At 38.3% G+C, this 17725-nt stretch overlaps 1 protein-coding gene and 1 pseudogene across 2 annotated transcripts in view; one reads left to right on the top strand and one right to left on the bottom strand.

Annotated features, from left to right (window-relative positions):
* Positions 1 to 258: 258 nt before the first annotated feature.
* LOC147010294 (mitochondrial disaggregase-like) overlaps positions 259 to 17725 on the top strand; it is a 116243-nt gene continuing 98776 nt past the window's right edge. Inside the window, exons 1-3 of one of the 2 annotated variants that reach the window (XM_085860705.1) lie at positions 259 to 536; positions 8750 to 8801; positions 12911 to 12997. In XM_085860705.1, coding sequence (XP_085716831.1) covers positions 308 to 536; positions 8750 to 8801; positions 12911 to 12997 — 368 coding nt within the window. In that variant the 5' untranslated portion in view covers positions 259 to 307. The remainder of the gene's footprint in view (positions 537 to 8749; positions 8802 to 12910; positions 12998 to 17725) is intronic. The other variant, XM_085860704.1, reaches the window with a different exon arrangement.
* LOC147010295 (signal recognition particle RNA) lies at positions 15040 to 15180 on the bottom strand (annotated as a pseudogene).

The following is a 17725-nucleotide window of genomic DNA, read 5'->3' as shown; positions in this document are numbered from 1 at the left end:
TGTGTGGATGGGTTGTTGTGGTGTTCGTGGAGGCATGATCGGCTGAACGACCTCCACTTGTGTTGGATTTGCTTGTTCTTCCTTCTAACCGGTCAAAGTTGACCACGACGGTGTAGTTCGTGACAGGTTGTTTTTGTTCCTTGACATCAATTTTCGAGTAGAAATGATTTTTTCGTTGTTTTGTGTTTACAATCTCTTAAAGCTTCCTTTGTGTGATAAAATTCCAATACATTCAACAGGATCACACGAAGAATCAAGGAAATCGTGATTTGCGGAAATCGTGTGCTCAGCGTGGTCCGAGGGAGCCATGGCGTTAAGGTGGTTTGTCCGAATTTCCCGACAGGTTCGGCGGTTGTCGTCCATGTCGTCCCTGTATGGAGGTTTATACAGTCCTCCAGTACGAGACCACATCCGCACGATGTCGTGCCAGTCCATTAAAACACCTGTGAGGACCCACTTCGAGAGGGTCGTGGGTCGCGGTCTGGTTGCAGCTCTGTCAGGACTGGCGCTCTGCGCGTCCCGTTCCCACGGAGATGGTGAGAGAAACTTGGGTGGTGGTGTCAGTTGTTGGTGGTGATGGAATTTCATTGACAATTTTAGTCGTTTGTGGTGGTGTTTATGTCGTCCCATTCTTTCATAGGTGGTGGTGGTGGTGCTGATTCGGTCCTATTCAGGTGTTGTAGGTTGTGTTGGTGGTGCTGATTCAGTCCTATTCAGATGTTGTAGGTTGTGGTGGTGGTGCTGATGCAGTCCTATTCAGGTGTTGTAGGTTGTGGTGGTGGTGCTGATGCAGTCCTATTTAGGTGTTGTAGGTTGTGGTGCTGATGCAGTCCTATTCAGGTCTTGTAGGTTGTGGTGGTGGTGCTGATGCAGTCCTATTCAGGTGTTGTAGGTTGTGGTTGTGGTGCTGATGCAGTCCCATTCAGGTGTTGTAGGTTGTGGTGGTGGTGCTGATTCAGTCCTATTCAGGTGTTGTAGGTTGTGGTGGTGGCTCTTATGTAGTCCTATTCAGGTGTTGTAGGTTGTGTTGGTGGTGCTGATTCAGTCCTATTCAGATGTTGAAGGTTGTGGTGGTGGTGCTGATGCAGTCCTATTCAGGTGTTGTAGGTTGTGGTGGTGGTGCTGATGCAGTCCTATTCAGGTGTTGTAGGTTGTGGTGGTGGTGCTGATGCAGTCCTATTTAGGTGTTGTAGGTTGTGGTGCTGATGCAGTCCTATTCAGGTGTTGTAGGTTGTGGTGGTGGTGCTGATGCAGTCCTATTCAGGTGTTGTAGGTTGTGGTGGTAGTGCTGATTCAGTCCTATTCAGGTGTTGTAGGTTGTGGTGGTGGTGCTGATACAGTCCTATTCAGGTGTTGTAGGTTGTGGTGGTGGTGCTGATGCAGTCCTATTCAGGTGTTGTAGGTTGTGGTGCTGATGCAGTCCTATTCAGGTCTTGTAGGTTGTGGTGGTGGTGCTGATGCAGTCCTATTCAGGTGTTGTAGGTTGTGGTGCTGATGCAGTCCTATTCAGGTGTTGTAGGTTGTGGTGGTGGTGCTGATGCAGTCCTATTCAGGTGTTGTAGGTCGTGGTTGTGGTTTTGATGCAGTCCTATTCAGGTGTTGTAGGTTGTGGTGGTGGTGTTGATGCAGTCCTATTTAGGTGTTGTCGGTTGTGGTGCTGATGCAGTCCTATTCAGGTCTTGTAGGTGGTGGTACTGATGCAGTCCTATTCAGGTCTTGTAGGTTGTGGTGGTGGTGGTGCTGATGCAGTCCTAGTCAGGTGTTGTAGGTTGTGGTGGTAGTGCTGATTCAGTCCGATTCAGGTGTTGTAGGTTGTGGTGGTGGTGCTGATGCAGTCCTATTCAGGTGTTGTAGGTTGTGGTGGTGGTGCTGATGCAGTCCTATTCAGGTGTTGTAGGTTGTGGTGCTGATGCAGTCCTATTCAGGTCTTGTAGGTTGTGGTGGTGGTGCTGATGCAGTCCTATTCAGGTGTTGTAGGTCGTGGTTGTGGTGCTGATGCAGTCCTATTCAGGTGTTGTAGGTCGTGGTGGTGGTGCTGATTCAGTCCTATTCAGGTCTTGTAGGTTGTGGTGGTGGCGCTGATGCAGGCCTGTTCAGGTCTTGTCAGTTGTGGTGGTATAATTATTTTTCATTTGACCAAGGAAGTGTACGCTTTCTTTCCAGTTGTTTGATGTCCTGCTGTGGATGATATCCCAAGGAAGTAGAAGAGGTGTCGGTAATTGTATTAAAAGATATCTAAATATTTGAGTTTGAATTGATCATCGCTGTGGATAATATCCATGGTAAATAGAAGAAGTGTGGGTAATTGTATTTATAGATGTATAAATGTTTGTGTTTTTAATTGATCATCGCTGTGGATAATATCCCTGGTAAATATAAGAGGTGTTGGTTATTGTATTTATAGATATCTCAATATTTGAGTTTTAATTGATCATCGCTGTGGATAATATCCCTGGTAAATATAAGAGGTGTCGGTAATTGTATTTATAGATGTATAAATGTTTGTGTTTTTAATTGATCATCGCTGTGGATGATATCTCGAGTACATAGAAGAGGTGGAGGTAATTTATTTAAAGATATATCAATGTTTTGTGTTTTAATTGTTCATCGTTGTGGATAATATCCCTGGTAAATAGAAGAGGTGTCGGTAATTGTATTTATAGATATCTAAATATTTGAGTTTTAATTGATCATCGCTGTGGATAATATCCCTGGTAAATATAAGAGGTGTCGGTAATTGTATTTATAGATGTATAAATGTTTGTGTTTTAATTGATCATCGCTGTGGATGATATCTCTAGTAAATAGAAGAGGTGGAGGTAATTGTATTTATAGATATCTAAACATTTGAGTTTTAATTGATCATCGCTGTGGATAATATCTCTGGTAAATAGAAGAGGTGTAGGTAATTGTATTTGTAGATATCTAAATATTTGAGTTTTAATTGATCATCGCTGTGGATAATATCTCTGGTAAATAGAAGAGGTGTCGGTAATTGTATTTATAGATGTATAAATGTTTGTGTTTTAATTGATCATCGCAGTGGATGATATCTCGAGTAAATAGAAGAGGTGCAGGTAATTGTATTTATAGATATATAAATATTTGAGTTTTAATTGATCATCGCAGTGGATAATATCTCTGGCAAATTGAAGAGGTGTCGGTAATTGTATTTATAGATGTATAAATGTTTGTGTTTTAATTCCTCATCGCTGTGGATGATATCTTGAGTAAGTAGAAGAGGTGTATGTGATTGTATTTTTAGATATATCAATGTTTTGTGTTTTAATTGATCATCGTTGTGGTTGATATCTCTCGTAAATAGAAGAGGTGAAGGTAATTGTATTTATAGATATATCAATGTTTTGTGTTTTAATTGATCATCGTTGTGGTTGATATCTCTCGTAAATAGAAGAGGTGAAGGAAATTGTATTTTTAGATATCTAAATATTTGAGTTTTAATTGATCATCGCTGTGGTTAATATCCATGGTAAATAGAAGAGGTGTAGGTAATTGTCTTTATAGATGTATAAATGTTTGTGTTTTAATTGATCATCGCTGTGGATGATATCTCAAGTAAATAGAAGAGGTGGAGGTAATTGTATTTATAGATATCTAAACATTTGAGTTTTAATTGATCATCGCTGTGGATAATATCTCTGGTAAATAGAAGAGGTGTAGGTAATTGTATTTGTAGATATCTAAATATTTGAGTTTTAATTGATCATCGCTGTGGATAATATCTCTGGTAAATAGAAGAGGTGTCGGTAATTGTATTTATAGATGTATAAATGTTTGTGTTTTAATTGATCATCGCAGTGGATGATATCTCGAGTAAATAGAAGAGGTGTAGGTAATTGTATTTATAGATATATAAATATTTGAGTTTTAATTGATCATCGCAGTGGATAATATCCCTAGTAAATAGAAGAGGTGTCGGTAATTGTATTTATAGATGTATAAATGTTTGTGTTTTAATTCCTCATCGCTGTGGATGATATCTTGAGTAAATAGAAGAGGTGTATGTGATTGTATTTTTAGATATATCAATGTTTTGTGTTTTAATTGATCATCGTTGTGGTTGATATCTCTCGTAAATAGAAGAGGTGAAGGTAATTGTATTTATAGACATATCAATATTTTGTGTTTTAATTGACCATCGTTGTGGTTGATATCTCTCGTAAATAGAAGAGGTGAAGGTAATTGTATTTATAGATATCTAAATATTTGAGTTTTAATTGATCATCGCTGTGGTTAATATTCATGGTAAATAGAAGAGGTGTAGGTAATTGTCTTTAGAGATGTATAAATGTTTGTGTTTTAATTGATCATCGCTGTGGATGATATCTCAAGTAAATAGAAGAGGTGTAGGTAATTTATTTAAAGATATATCAATGTTTTGTGTTTTAATTGTTCATCGTTGTGGATAATATCCCTGGTAAATAGAAGAGGTGTCGGTAATTGTATTTATAGATATCTAAATATTTGAGTTTTAATTGATCATCACTGTGGATAATATCCCTGGTAAATATAAGAGGTGTCGGTAATTGTATTTATTGATGTATAAATGTTTGTGTTTTAATTGATCATCGCTGTGGATGATATCTCAAGTAAATAGAAGAGGTGGAGGTAATTGTATTTATAGATATCTAAACATTTGAGTTTTAATTGATCATCGCTGTGGATAATATCTCTGGTAAATAGAAGAGGTGTAGGTAATTGTATTTGTAGATATCTAAATATTTGAGTTTTAATAGATCATCGCTGTGGATAATATCTCTGGTAAATAGAAGAGGTGTCGGTAATTGTATTTATAGATGTATAAATGTTTGTGTTTTAATTCCTCATCGCTGTGGATGATATCTTGAGTAAATAGAAGAGGTGTATGTGATTGTATTTTTAGATATATCAATGTTTTGTGTTTTAATTGATCATCGTTGTGGTTGATATCTCTCGTAAATAGAAGAGGTGAAGGTAATTGTATTTATAGATATATCAATGTTTTGTGTTTTAATTGATCATCGTTGTGGTTGATATCTCTCGTAAATAGAAGAGGTGAAGGTAATTGTATTTTTAGATATCTAAATATTTGAGTTTTAATTGATCATCGCTGTGGTTAATATCCATGGTAAATAGAAGAGGTGTAGGTAATTGTCTTTATAGATGTATAAATGTTTGTGTTTTAATTGATCATCGCTGTGGATGATATCTCAAGTAAATAGAAGAGGTGGAGGTAATTGTATTTATAGATATCTAAACATTTGAGTTTTAATTGATCATCGCTGTGGATAATATCTCTGGTAAATAGAAGAGGTGAAGGTAATTGTATTTGTAGATATCTAAATATTTGAGTTTTAATTGATCATCGCTGTGGATAATATCTCTGGTAAATAGAAGAGGTGTCGGTAATTGTATTTATAGATGTATAAATGTTTGTGTTTTAATTGATCATCGCAGTGGATGATATCTCGAGTAAATAGAAGAGGTGCAGGTAATTGTATTTATAGATATATAAATATTTGAGTTTTAATTGATCATCGCAGTGGATAATATCTCTGGCAAATAGAAGAGGTGTCGGTAATTGTATTTATAGATGTATAAATGTTTGTGTTTTAATTGATCATCGCAGTGGATGATATCTCGAGTAAATAGAAGAGGTGTAGGTAATTGTATTTATAGATATATAAATATTTGAGTTTTAATTGATCATCGCAGTGGATAATATCCCTGGTAAATAGAAGAGGTGTCGGTAATTGTATTTATAGATGTATAAATGTTTGTGTTTTAATTCCTCATCGCTGTGGATGATATCTTGAGTAAATAGAAGAGGTGTATGTGATTGTATTTTTAGATATATCAATGTTTTGTGTTTTAATTGATCATCGTTGTGGTTGATATCTCTCGTAAATAGAAGAGGTGAAGGTAATTGTATTTATAGACATATCAATATTTTGTGTTTTAATTGACCATCGTTGTGGTTGATATCTCTCGTAAATAGAAGAGGTGAAGGTAATTGTATTTATAGATATCTAAATATTTGAGTTTTAATTGATCATCGCTGTGGTTAATATTCATGGTAAATAGAAGAGGTGTAGGTAAGTGTCTTTAGAGATGTATAAATGTTTGTGTTTTAATTGATCATCGCTGTGGATGATATCTCAAGTAAATAGAAGAGGTGTAGGTAATTGTATTTATAGATATCTAAATATTTGAGTTTTAATTGATCATCGCTGTGGATAATATCCCTGGTAAATAGAAGAGGTCGAGGTAATTGTATTTATAGATATCTAAATATTTGAGTTTTAATTGATCATCGCTGTGGATAATATCCATGGTAAATAGAAGAGATGTAGGTAATTGTCTTTTTGGATGTATAAATGTTTGTGTTTTAATTGATCATCGCTGTGGATGATATCTCGAGTAAATAGAAGAGGTGTAGGTAATTGTATTTATAGATATCTAAATATTTGAGTTTTCATTGATCATCGCTGTGGATAATATCTCTGGTAAATAGAAGAGGTGTCGGTAATTATATTTATAGATGTATAAATGTTTGTGTTTTAATTGATCATCGCTGTGGATGATATCTCTGGTAAATAGAAGAGGTGTCGGTAATTGTATTTATAGATGTATAAATGTTTGTGTTTTAATTGATCATCGCTGTGGATGATATCTCGAGTAAATAGAAGAGGTGTCGGTAATTGTATTTATAGATGTATAAATGTTTGTGTTTTAATTCCTCATCGCTGTGGATGATATCTTGAATAAATAGAAGAGGTGTATGTGATTGTATTTATAGATATATCAATGTTTTGTGTTTTAATTGATCATCGTTGTGGTTGATATCTCTCGTAAATAGAAGAGGTGTAGGTAATTGTATTTATAGATGTATAAATGTTTGTGTTTTAATTGATCATCGCTGTGGATGATATCTCGAGTAAATAGAAGAGGTGGAGGTAATTTATTTGAAGATATATCAATGTTTTGTGTTTTAATTGATCATCGTTGTGGATAATATCCCTGGTAAATATAAGAGGTGTCGGTAATTGTATTTATCGATATCTAAATATTTGAGTTTTCATTGATCATTGCTGTGGATGATATCCCTGGAAAATATAAGAGGTGTCGGTAATTGTATTTATAGATGTATAAATGTTTTATGTTTTAATTGATCATCACTGTGGATGATATCTCGAGTAAATAGAAGAGGTGAAGGTAATTGTATTTATAGATATATCAATGTTTTGTGTTTTAATTGATCATTGTTGTGGTTGATATCTCTCGTAAATAGAAGAGGTGCAGGTAATTGTATTTATAGATATCTAAATATTTGAGTTTTAATTGATCATCGCTGTGGTTAATATCCATGATAAATAGAAGAGGTGTCGGTAATTGTATTTATAGATGTATAAATGTTTGTGTTTTAATTGATCATCGCTGTGGATGATATCTCAAGTAAATAGAAGAGGTGTCGGTAATTGTATTTATAGATATCTAAATATTTGAGTTTTAATTGATCATCGCTGTGGATAATATCCCTGGTAAATAGAAGAGGTGTAGGTAATTGTCTTTTTAGATGTATAAATGTTTGCGTTTTAATTGATCATCGCTGTGGATGATATCTCGAGTAAATAGAAGAGGTGTAGGTAATTGTATTTATAGATATCTAAATATTTGAGTTTTCATTGATCATCGCTGTGGATAATATCTCTGGTAAATAGAAGAGGTGTCGGTAATTGTTTTTATAGATGTATAAATGTTTGTGTTTTAATTGATCATCGCTGTCGATGATATCTCGAGTAAATAGAAGTGGTGTAGGTAATTGTATTTTTAGATGTATAAATGTTTGTGTTTAAATTGATCATCGCTGTGGATGATATCTCTCGTAAATAAATGAGGTGTAGGTAATTATATTTATTGATATATAAATGTTTTTGTTTTAATTGATCATCGCTGTGGATGATATCACTCGTAAATAGAAGAGGTGTAGGTGATTATATTTATAGATATATAAATGTTTTTGTTTTAATTGATCATCGCTGTGGATGATATCTGGAGTAAATAGAAGAGGTGTAGGTAAATGTATTTATAGATATATAAATATTTGAGTTTTAATTGATCGCTGTGGATGATATCTCGAGTAAATAGAAGTGGTGTAGGTAATTGTATTTATAGATATATAAATGTTTTGTGTTTTCATTGATCATCGTTGTGGTTGATATCTCTCGTAAATAGAGGAGGTGTAGGTAATTGTATTTGTCGATATATAAATATTTGTGTTTTAATTGATCATCATTGTGGTTGATATCCCAAGTAAATTGAAGAGGTGTTGGTAATTGTATTTTCGATGTAAAATGTTTGTGTTTTAATTGATCATCGCTGTGGATGATATCTCCAGTAAATAGAAGAGGTGTAGGTAATTGTGTTTATAGATCTAGCAATGTTTTGTTTTAATTGATCATCGTTGTGGTTGATATCCCAAGTAAATAGACGAGGTGTCAGTAATTGTATTTATAGATGTATTCATGTGTTTTAATTGATCATCCCTGTGGATAATATCCCTCGTAAATAGAAGAGGTGTAGGTACTTGTATTTATAGATATATAAATGTTTGTGTTTTAATTGATTATCGCTGTGGATGATATCTCTCGTAAATAGAAGAGGTGTCAGTTATTTTACTCACTCTGTTAGATATTGCAGTGTAAGTGTTTTAATTGATCATCGCTGTGACCCATCACACCCAAAACAGAAACTCACCTCCTGCTTGCTGCAAGAACAGGCCATTTGGATGAAGTTCGAAGGTAACTTGGGTGGTGGTAGTGGTGGTGGTGGTGGTGGTGATGTGAATGCTTGGTCGTGGTGGTGGAATCTGTGTAACTTGTGGATGTGGACATGGTCATTTCTATTCCAACCCTTCCTTTGTTTTGACTTTCAGACCGTTTTCTGTTTTTCAATGACCGAATTACTGATTGTGATATATTTTATGAAAGGTTGTGTGTGGCATTTGCTTTAATCTTATTAAAGAATTTTGAATTGCGGAGGAGAAACCATTTTGGCCTTCAGTACATTTACGATCTGGAGGTTGTGGCACTGACGGAGAGAAAACAACAGATGCTGCAGGTCTGTGAGAACAACTGGGTCAGGAGGATTGTGGGAGTGGAGAGGGTGGATCGAAGGAGGATGGATCAACTGAGGGAGGAGATTGGTGTGCAGATGAGCTTGACAGAGAGATTGGTAAAAATCTGGCTGAAGTGGGATGGATACTTTGTGCAGATGGGGGGAAGAGAGAATGGCAAAGAGAGCAAGGTTGGCGGAAAATGGGTAAACCACGGTTGCGATGGGAGGATTGTGTGAGGAGGGATATCAATAAGGTCGGGGTGGTTGGAGAGTGGAGAGAGTTGGCTGGAGACGGAGGGCGTTGGAGGAGTTTTCTGGTCACGGCAGTGCAGAAGATTTCTACCATCGGCCTCACCCCTTGGGAAGGGGATGTGAAGAAGTTCAAGAAGAAGACGAGCAGGAAAACTATTGACCTTTTGCATATCACACGTGCTTCATCTTCATCATTCAGGCATATTTGTTGGGTTTCTTAACTGCAAAGCTGTTTTCTGTATGAAACGAAGAACTCGTCTTGCTGTTGAACGCGTGTCAGTCTGCGCTAGCAGACAGGTGGAACAATGGATTGAGGAATGTTAACCACCGTGGGAACCAAGGAAAAGCTCACGGTTCAGGCATTAACACTTCATGTTGAGTTGTTACCCCTCCTTTTCTCTGATTGAGAGTTAACACCTGAAACATCAGCTGATCCTGACTTCTCCTGGTGGATAACATTTTTCTTCAACGGTCTATCTATTTTCTTTCTACTTGTGTTACCTTTTGCTCATCACATGACTTGAACAATCCACTGTGTAATCAAAACATTCATCGACATCAGCTTATTTTGCATTGATTGAGGAATGTTATCCACATATCATGTTATAATGAATTATTCAAAGTAACCACATTCTGCAAGGGTATCATTTGTACCACACATTAAACTAGAGGGGGAGCACTCTGTAGAGTGCAAAACCTCCGCCGCCAATACTGCTGGGTCACTCAAGTGAACTTGATATCCTATTCATTCAATTTGACGTCAACAGTGCTCACAGAGTTATAGTTTGCAACTTTCCCTTTTACTTTTAACTTTTACATACTTAATCATTCGTCATAACTAGATTCCTTGAGACAGAAATTGATTTTACGTGGGTATATCCACCTGAAGTTCCAAAATCAGCCGCAATTATAATTTTGGCATGTTTTTTGTTGGAAATCACTTATAACACGTAGAAATGCAAAAAAAAAAAAAATCGAAATTTTGTTGAAAAAAAAGTTGCAAAAATTTTTTTTACTCTAACAATTTTTTTTTTTTGGGGGGGGGGTGAAATCACTTAAAACATGTAGAAATGCAAAAAAAAAAAAAATTAAAATATATTTTTTCAAAATGGACGCCATGGTGGCCATATTAGATTTTGGACTAAGTCCAAAATCCAATGGCATGATCCTTGGACCATACCTAATCCCCCCACCAAGTTTCGTCGAAATCCGTCAAGGAGTTTTTCCGTAATACTGTTCACAAACAAACAAACAGAAAGGGGTGAAAACAGTAACCTCCGATCTTCGATGGCGGAGGTTAAAAATGGACCTGAAATAAAACTTAGATGGGAATCTACAGGGTGTCTTGCATTCGCCTTATTGAGGTTCGAGTGTGAAGAAATGATCTTTTCGATGTTCCAAATCCAATGAATGATTGAGCAATCATGCCCAAATCCCCTGAACATTCTCACCCAAATTCTCTGCAATTTCTCAGGAATGAATGATTGTTTGAACATTCTCACCCAAATTGTCCACAACTTCCCTGGAATGACTGATTGTTTGAACATTCTCACCCAAATTCTCTGCAATTTCTCAGGAATGAATGTTTGAACATTCTCACCTAAATTCTCTACAATTTCCCTGGAATGAATGATTGTTTGAACATTCTCACCGAAATTCTTTGCAATTTTCCTGGAATGAATGATCATTTGAACATTCTCACCCAAATTATCTACAATTTCCCTGGAATGAATGATTGTTTGAACATTCTCACCCAAATTCCTTGCAATTTCCCTGGAATGAATGATCCTTTGAACATTCTCTGCAATTTCCCTGGAATGAATGATCGTTTGAACATTCTCACCCAAATTATCTACAATTTCCCTGGAATGATTGATTGTTTGAACATTCTCACCCAAATTCCTTGCAATTTCCCTGGAATGAATGATCCTTTGAACATTCTCTGCAATTTCCCTGGAATGAATGATCGTTTGAACATTCTCACCCAAATTCTTTGCAATTTCCCTGGAATGAATGATCGTTTGAACATTCTCACCCAAATTATCTACAATTTCCCTGGAATGAATGATTGTTTGAACATTCTCACCAAAATTCTTTCCAATTTCCCTGGAATGATTGATCGTTTGACCATTCTCACCCAAATTCTTTGCAATTTCCCTGGAATGTATGATTGCTTGAACATTCTCACCAAAATTCTCTGCAATTTCTCAGGAATTAATGATCATTTGAACATTGTCACCCAAATTCTCTGCGGTTTCCCTGGAATGAATAATTGTTTGAACATTCTCACCAAAATTATTTGCAATTTCCCTGAAATGAATAATCGTTTGAACATTCTCACCCATATTCTCTGCAATTTCTCCAGGTAGTCATCCGGCAATCCCAAAATTGTGTTCTTCATGTTTAATATTCGCGAGAATTACTGTTGTTCCTTACACGTGAGATTGCTGAAGATCGCTCACCAATTTGAGGCTATTTTTTGAACTCCCATTGTTTGATCGCCGAACTGTGTGAAGTGAAAGAGGTGCACGACAAAATTGGGCAGACAGTCGATTTCGAATCTCAGATGCTTTGATTTTCTGCTTCACAAGGAACTTGATGATCCACCTCTGTTCCATAGCACTTGCGACTATGTTAATCGACATTTGTTTTGCTCAGAATTCTTTAACCAGAATACTTCCTGTGTGAGTTGCTCTGAGGAGGCAATGCTATTGGTCAAACTTTCAGCATTGATGTAATATTTTTACCTTTTCAACAATAAAAAGCAACTTTGAACTGCCCTTGTTACATGACGTTGCTTTGCTGGAGGAGGAGTAGGAGGAGGAGGAGGAGGAGGAGGAAGGTTTATTCTACCTTGCACGTTGAGGCAATGGTTGAATGTATTTCCATGGTGATGTAAGAAAAGAACAAGACTCGTTTTTTTGCATTGTTTATTTAAACTCCAGTAATCTTCCATTGTCTGTCGTTTTATTTTGGGTTATTTGCATGCAATTTAATGGTGATTCTGTATCTTCTTCTTCTTTCGGCTGCTCCCGTTAGGGGTCGCCACAGCGGATCATCCGTATGATCCGCATAGTGATTTGGCACATGTTTTATGCCGGATGCCCTTCCTGACGCAACCCTGGTCGCCTCTTACGACACACAGGGATATGGTACACCTATTTTAACCGGGGTATACACCGGCCCAGTATACTGGTACTCATTTCGCCGACCTCGGAAGGATGACAGGCTGAGTCAACCCCCTGATGTATTAATTCAGTGGCCCAACTGGGCTTGAACTCAGGACCTTTTGACTCCCAAGCCGCTGCCCTAACCACTGCGCCAACACCAGGCTTTAATGGTGATTCTGTATATTGATTTCAATTTGATGAGACTCAGTGAATTTGCAATTTAATCAGACACTATGTGTAATGGTTAGGGTTGTTTCTGTGTTGGTTGTTCTCCTACATGTCCTTATTTATATTTGTATAACAGGGAGGAGATGATTGGTTCAAATTTCTCTTTGTTTCATGCTTTCCTCCATTCTCCGTGTTCCCATTAGGTTGATGCAGTGCAAGTTGGATGTTGATCAGAGACATACCCTGGGTTGGACAGCACTCATGGTGGCAGCAATGAACCAGCATGGAGAGTGGGTGATGGGGGAGGGTTCAGCTTGTTTGTTGTAGATTTTTCACTTGTGAATGAGTGGTTGGAGAGAGTACAGCTTATCATTAACTGTTTCATTTTATCCACTGAAACGGTTGAAATACAGCTCGTACATTGGATGGCTAAAAGGTGAAACGTTTTGTGTGAGTGCATTTTCTAGCCCGAAGTGAGTAATTGAGTAAATTTATTCATTTGCTTTCATATGACACAAGCTTTGTGGGCACTTCGTTATTTGCACCACTTGGTGGGGTGCTTACATAAGGACCATGCCAGGATTTGTAATCCAATGCACTTGATCTGACCGATCCCATGTTGGTCACTTTTTAAACATGATCTAAGGCTCGTAGTGGAACACACACACACATACACACACACACACACACACACACACACACACACACACACACACATACACATACACACACACACACACACACACACACACACATACACATACACATACACATACACATACACATACACATACACATACACATACACATACACATACACATACACATACACATACACATACACATACACATACACATACACATACACACAACACAAAACTGTTACATGAGACAAACACAGCCACTGAGCTTGGGTGAGGTGCCGTCACTTTCCGGGGCACTCTCGGTACCAGCACCGTCACACCAATGGTGCCGCTATTCTCACCGCACTCAATGGAGCATTTCTAAAGGAGGAATTTCCTCCTCCCCATGGATGCAAATCTCTGGCGATTGTCTGTGCTCTTCACCTTAAAAAAAATGCCTAATGTCAAACAAGGAAGCAGCACTACCATTTTAAAGTCTTTGGTGTGATTGGGGAAGGCTTTGAACCACTAACTTCCCAGGCTTGAAGTGGATGCTCCAACTATTACACCACTGAGTGGTTAAATTGACATAGCATCACCATTAAACGATAGAGTCTGAACTTGAGGCGAGTGTTAACCAGGGTTTTCCACACAGTAGAAAGTGATGCCAATGTAGACTGTGCAATGGTAGAGCATCTCCCAAGTTCTGTCATGGAGCTCCCTGATTGATTGGGAGATGCAAGAACCAAGATATTCGTACTCTGTGACTGTGTCCACAGAACGGTTATTGTCAATGTTTATGGAAGGAGGATTATCTCCTCACTCTTGGCATTGGGTCTTTGTCTTATTCCAGCTGACTTGCAGAACGAACATGGATGAATTGTCATTGAAATCCTGGAGTGTAGAGATGCGAGTACCAACCTTCTCTGCAAACAGGACCACATCAACAGAAAAGTACAGATCCATGTAAATGTAATATGTACCAAGGTTTATCCCATCGTCATGGCTACCTGGCTGGAGGGTGTTATTTATAACAGAGTAGTCCATCACCCAAAGCAATAATGTTGGAGCAAAAGCATATCCCCAGCGTCCATCTCTGTTGCATGTGATTGCATCTGAGAGATCACTCCACACATGACTACATCTTTCCTCATTGTCATCATGTGCTTGGATCAGGTTTTGTAGAAACTCCGGATGCTTGGACCAGGAGCCATATAGGCAGTCTTTGTTGAGGGAGTGAAACGTTTTCTTCATGTAAACATGGGCTGCAATGGTTGATCTTTTCAGCAATCTGGCGGCGGGCAACGATCTGCTCTCCTGTTGAATTGTGGGGGGTGAAGCCTGCCTGTTGTCGGTAGCATTTCTTGATGAAGGGTTTTTGAATTCTGTTTGGAATATCCATGTAAAGGCTTTTGCTCCTACTGATAGAAGGGTGATTCCTTTATAATTTCTATAGTCAGCTTGCGAGCCTTTGCGTTTCCAAATATATACGATTATATATATATATATATATATATATATATATATATATATATATATATATATATATATATATATATATATATATATGTTGTTGTTCGTTTTTCAGCTGCTCCCGTTAGGGGTCGCCACAGCGGATCATCCATTATGATCCGCATACTGATTTGGCATAGGTTTTACGCGGGATGCCCTTCCTGACGCAACCCTGGTCGCCTCTTACGACACAGGGATAAGGATTGGGTTTCGCCATTATTCCGGGCTGCCCTCCACCCTCTCATAGCGCGGCGCAGTGCAGAGCACCCGTCATCAAGCGATCCTCCAACCCAAGCCTCCGAGTCGCTGGATTACAGGCGCACGCCACTACGCCCGGTATGTATGTGTGTGTGTGTGTGTGTGTGTGTGTGTGTGTGTGTGTGTGTGTGTGTGTGTGTGTGTGTGTGTGTATGTATGTATGTATGTATACATATATATGTGTGTATGTATGTATGTATACATATATATGTGTGTATGTATGTATGTATACATATATATGTGTGTATGTATGTATGTATACATATATATGTGTGTATGTATGTATGTATACATATATATGTGTGTATGTATGTATGTATACATATATATGTGTGTATGTATGTATGTATACATATATATGTGTGTATGTATGTATGTATACATATATATGTGTGTATGTATGTATGTATGTATATATATATATATATATATATATATATATATACATTTATACACATAAATATATATATTGTGTGTGTGACTATTGTATATATATATATATATATATATATATATATATATATATATATATATATATATATATACATACACATCCACATATTATATAGTGTTTTTAAGCCTGGTGTTGGCGCAGTGGTAAGGGCAGTGGCTTGGGACCCAAGAGGTCCTGAGTTCAAGCCCCGTTGGGACACTGAATTAATATATGTATGTATATGTATATATATAATGTATATATATATATATATATATATATATATATATATATATATGTGTGTGTATATATATGTGTATATATATATATATATATATATATATATATATATATATATATATATATATATATATATATATATATATATATATATAAAAAACCAAGTCGAAAACACCAGGGGGTTGACTCAGCCTGCCATCCTTCCGAGGTCGGCGAAATGAGCACCAGTTGTACTGGGCCCGGTGTATGCCCCGGTTAGAATAGGTGTACCATATCCCTGTGTGTCGTAAGAGGCGACCAGGGTTGCGTCAGGAAGGGCATCCGGCGTAAAAACCTATGCCAAATCATTATGCGGACAACAAAACGAATTTCCATACCGGATCGGTCGAGGCCCGGGTTACCAACGACCGCCACCGGTACCGGTGGTCAGCAGGGTACCAGTGGAAATTGTGCTACTGCTGGGCAAAGGAGGAGAAGGAGACGGGGAAGGCGAGTCCGGAGGCAGTGGGAGAGGAGGAAGGGTAGAAGTGTGGAGGTGAGAGTTGGAACTCTGAATGTTGGGACGATGACTGGCAAAGGGCGAGAGTTGGCTGATATGATGGAGAGAAGAAAGGTGGACATGCTGTGTGTACAAGAGACCAAGTGGATGGGGAGTAAGGCGAGGAGCATTGGAGGTGGTTTCAAACTGTTCTACCATGGTGTGGATGGGAGGAGAAATGGTGTCGGGATAATCCTGAAGGAAGATCATGTCAAGAGGGTATTGGAGGTGAGGAGAGTGTCTGACCGAGTGATGAGTGTGAAGTTGGAAATTGAAGGGGTGATGATGAATGTCATCAGTGCATATGCCCCACATATGGGGTGTGAGATGGAATATAAAGAAGATTTCTGGAGTGAGTTAGATGAAGTGGTGGAGAGTGTATCCAAGGATGAAAGAGTGGTGATTGGAGCAGATTTCAATGGACATGTTGGGGAAGGGAATAAAGAGGATGAGGAGGTGATGGGGAGGTACGGTCTCAACAAGAGAAATGTGGAAGGGCAAATGGTGGTAGAGTTTGCAAAAAGAATGGAAATGGCAGTGGTAAACACGTATTTCAAGAAGAAGGAGGAACACAGGGTGACATACAAGAGTGGAGGAAAGTGCACACAGGTGGATTACATCTTAAGTCGGAGATGCAACCTGAAAGAGATTAGTGACTGTAAGGTTGTGGCAGGGGAGAGTGTAGCTCGACAGCATCGATTGGTGGTCTGTAGGATGACTTTAGAGGTGAGGTTGAGGAAGAGAGTGAGGGCTGAACCAAGGACCAGATGGTGGAAGCTGAAGGAGGAAGACTGTTGCGTGAAATTTAGGGAGGAGGTGAGACAGGCGTTGGATGGTGGTAAAGATGGGTGGGATGATTGGGCAACGACAGCAGAAGTTGTGAGGGAGATAGCTAGGAAGGTACTTGGTGTGACATCTGGACAGAGGAAGGAAGATAAGGAGACTTGGTGGTGGAATGAGGAAGTACAGGAAAGTATAAGGAAGAAGGGGTTGGCGAAAAAGAAGTGGGATAGTCAGAGAGATGAAGAAAGTCGGCAGGAGTACAAGGAGTGGCGTCGAAAAGCAAAAAGAGAGGTGGCAAAGGCCAAGGAAAAGGCATACGACGAGCTGTATGAGAAGTTGGATACAAAAGAAGGGGAAAAGGATTTATACCGATGGGCAAGACAGAGGGACCGAGCTGGGAAGGATGTGCTGCAGGTTAGGGTGATAAAGGACGCAAATGGGAATGTGCTGACGAGCGAGGAGAGTGTGTTGAGAAGGTGGATGGAGTACTTTGAGGAGCTGATGAATGAAGAAAATGAGAGAGAGAGAAGGTTGGAAGAGGTGGAGATAGTGAATCTGGAAGTGGGGTGGATCAGTAAGGATGAAGTGAGGACTGCTATGAAGAAGATGAAAAGTGGAAAGGCGGTTGGCC

This window comes from Eptatretus burgeri, chromosome 16, assembly GCF_056783735.1.
Source record: "Eptatretus burgeri isolate ZD-2024b chromosome 16, Ebu_testis_v1, whole genome shotgun sequence".
Taxonomy (NCBI): Eukaryota; Metazoa; Chordata; class Myxini; order Myxiniformes; family Myxinidae; genus Eptatretus; species Eptatretus burgeri.
The sequence above is the reverse complement of the archived record's forward strand: the minus strand, read 5'-3'. Positions and strand labels throughout refer to the sequence as shown.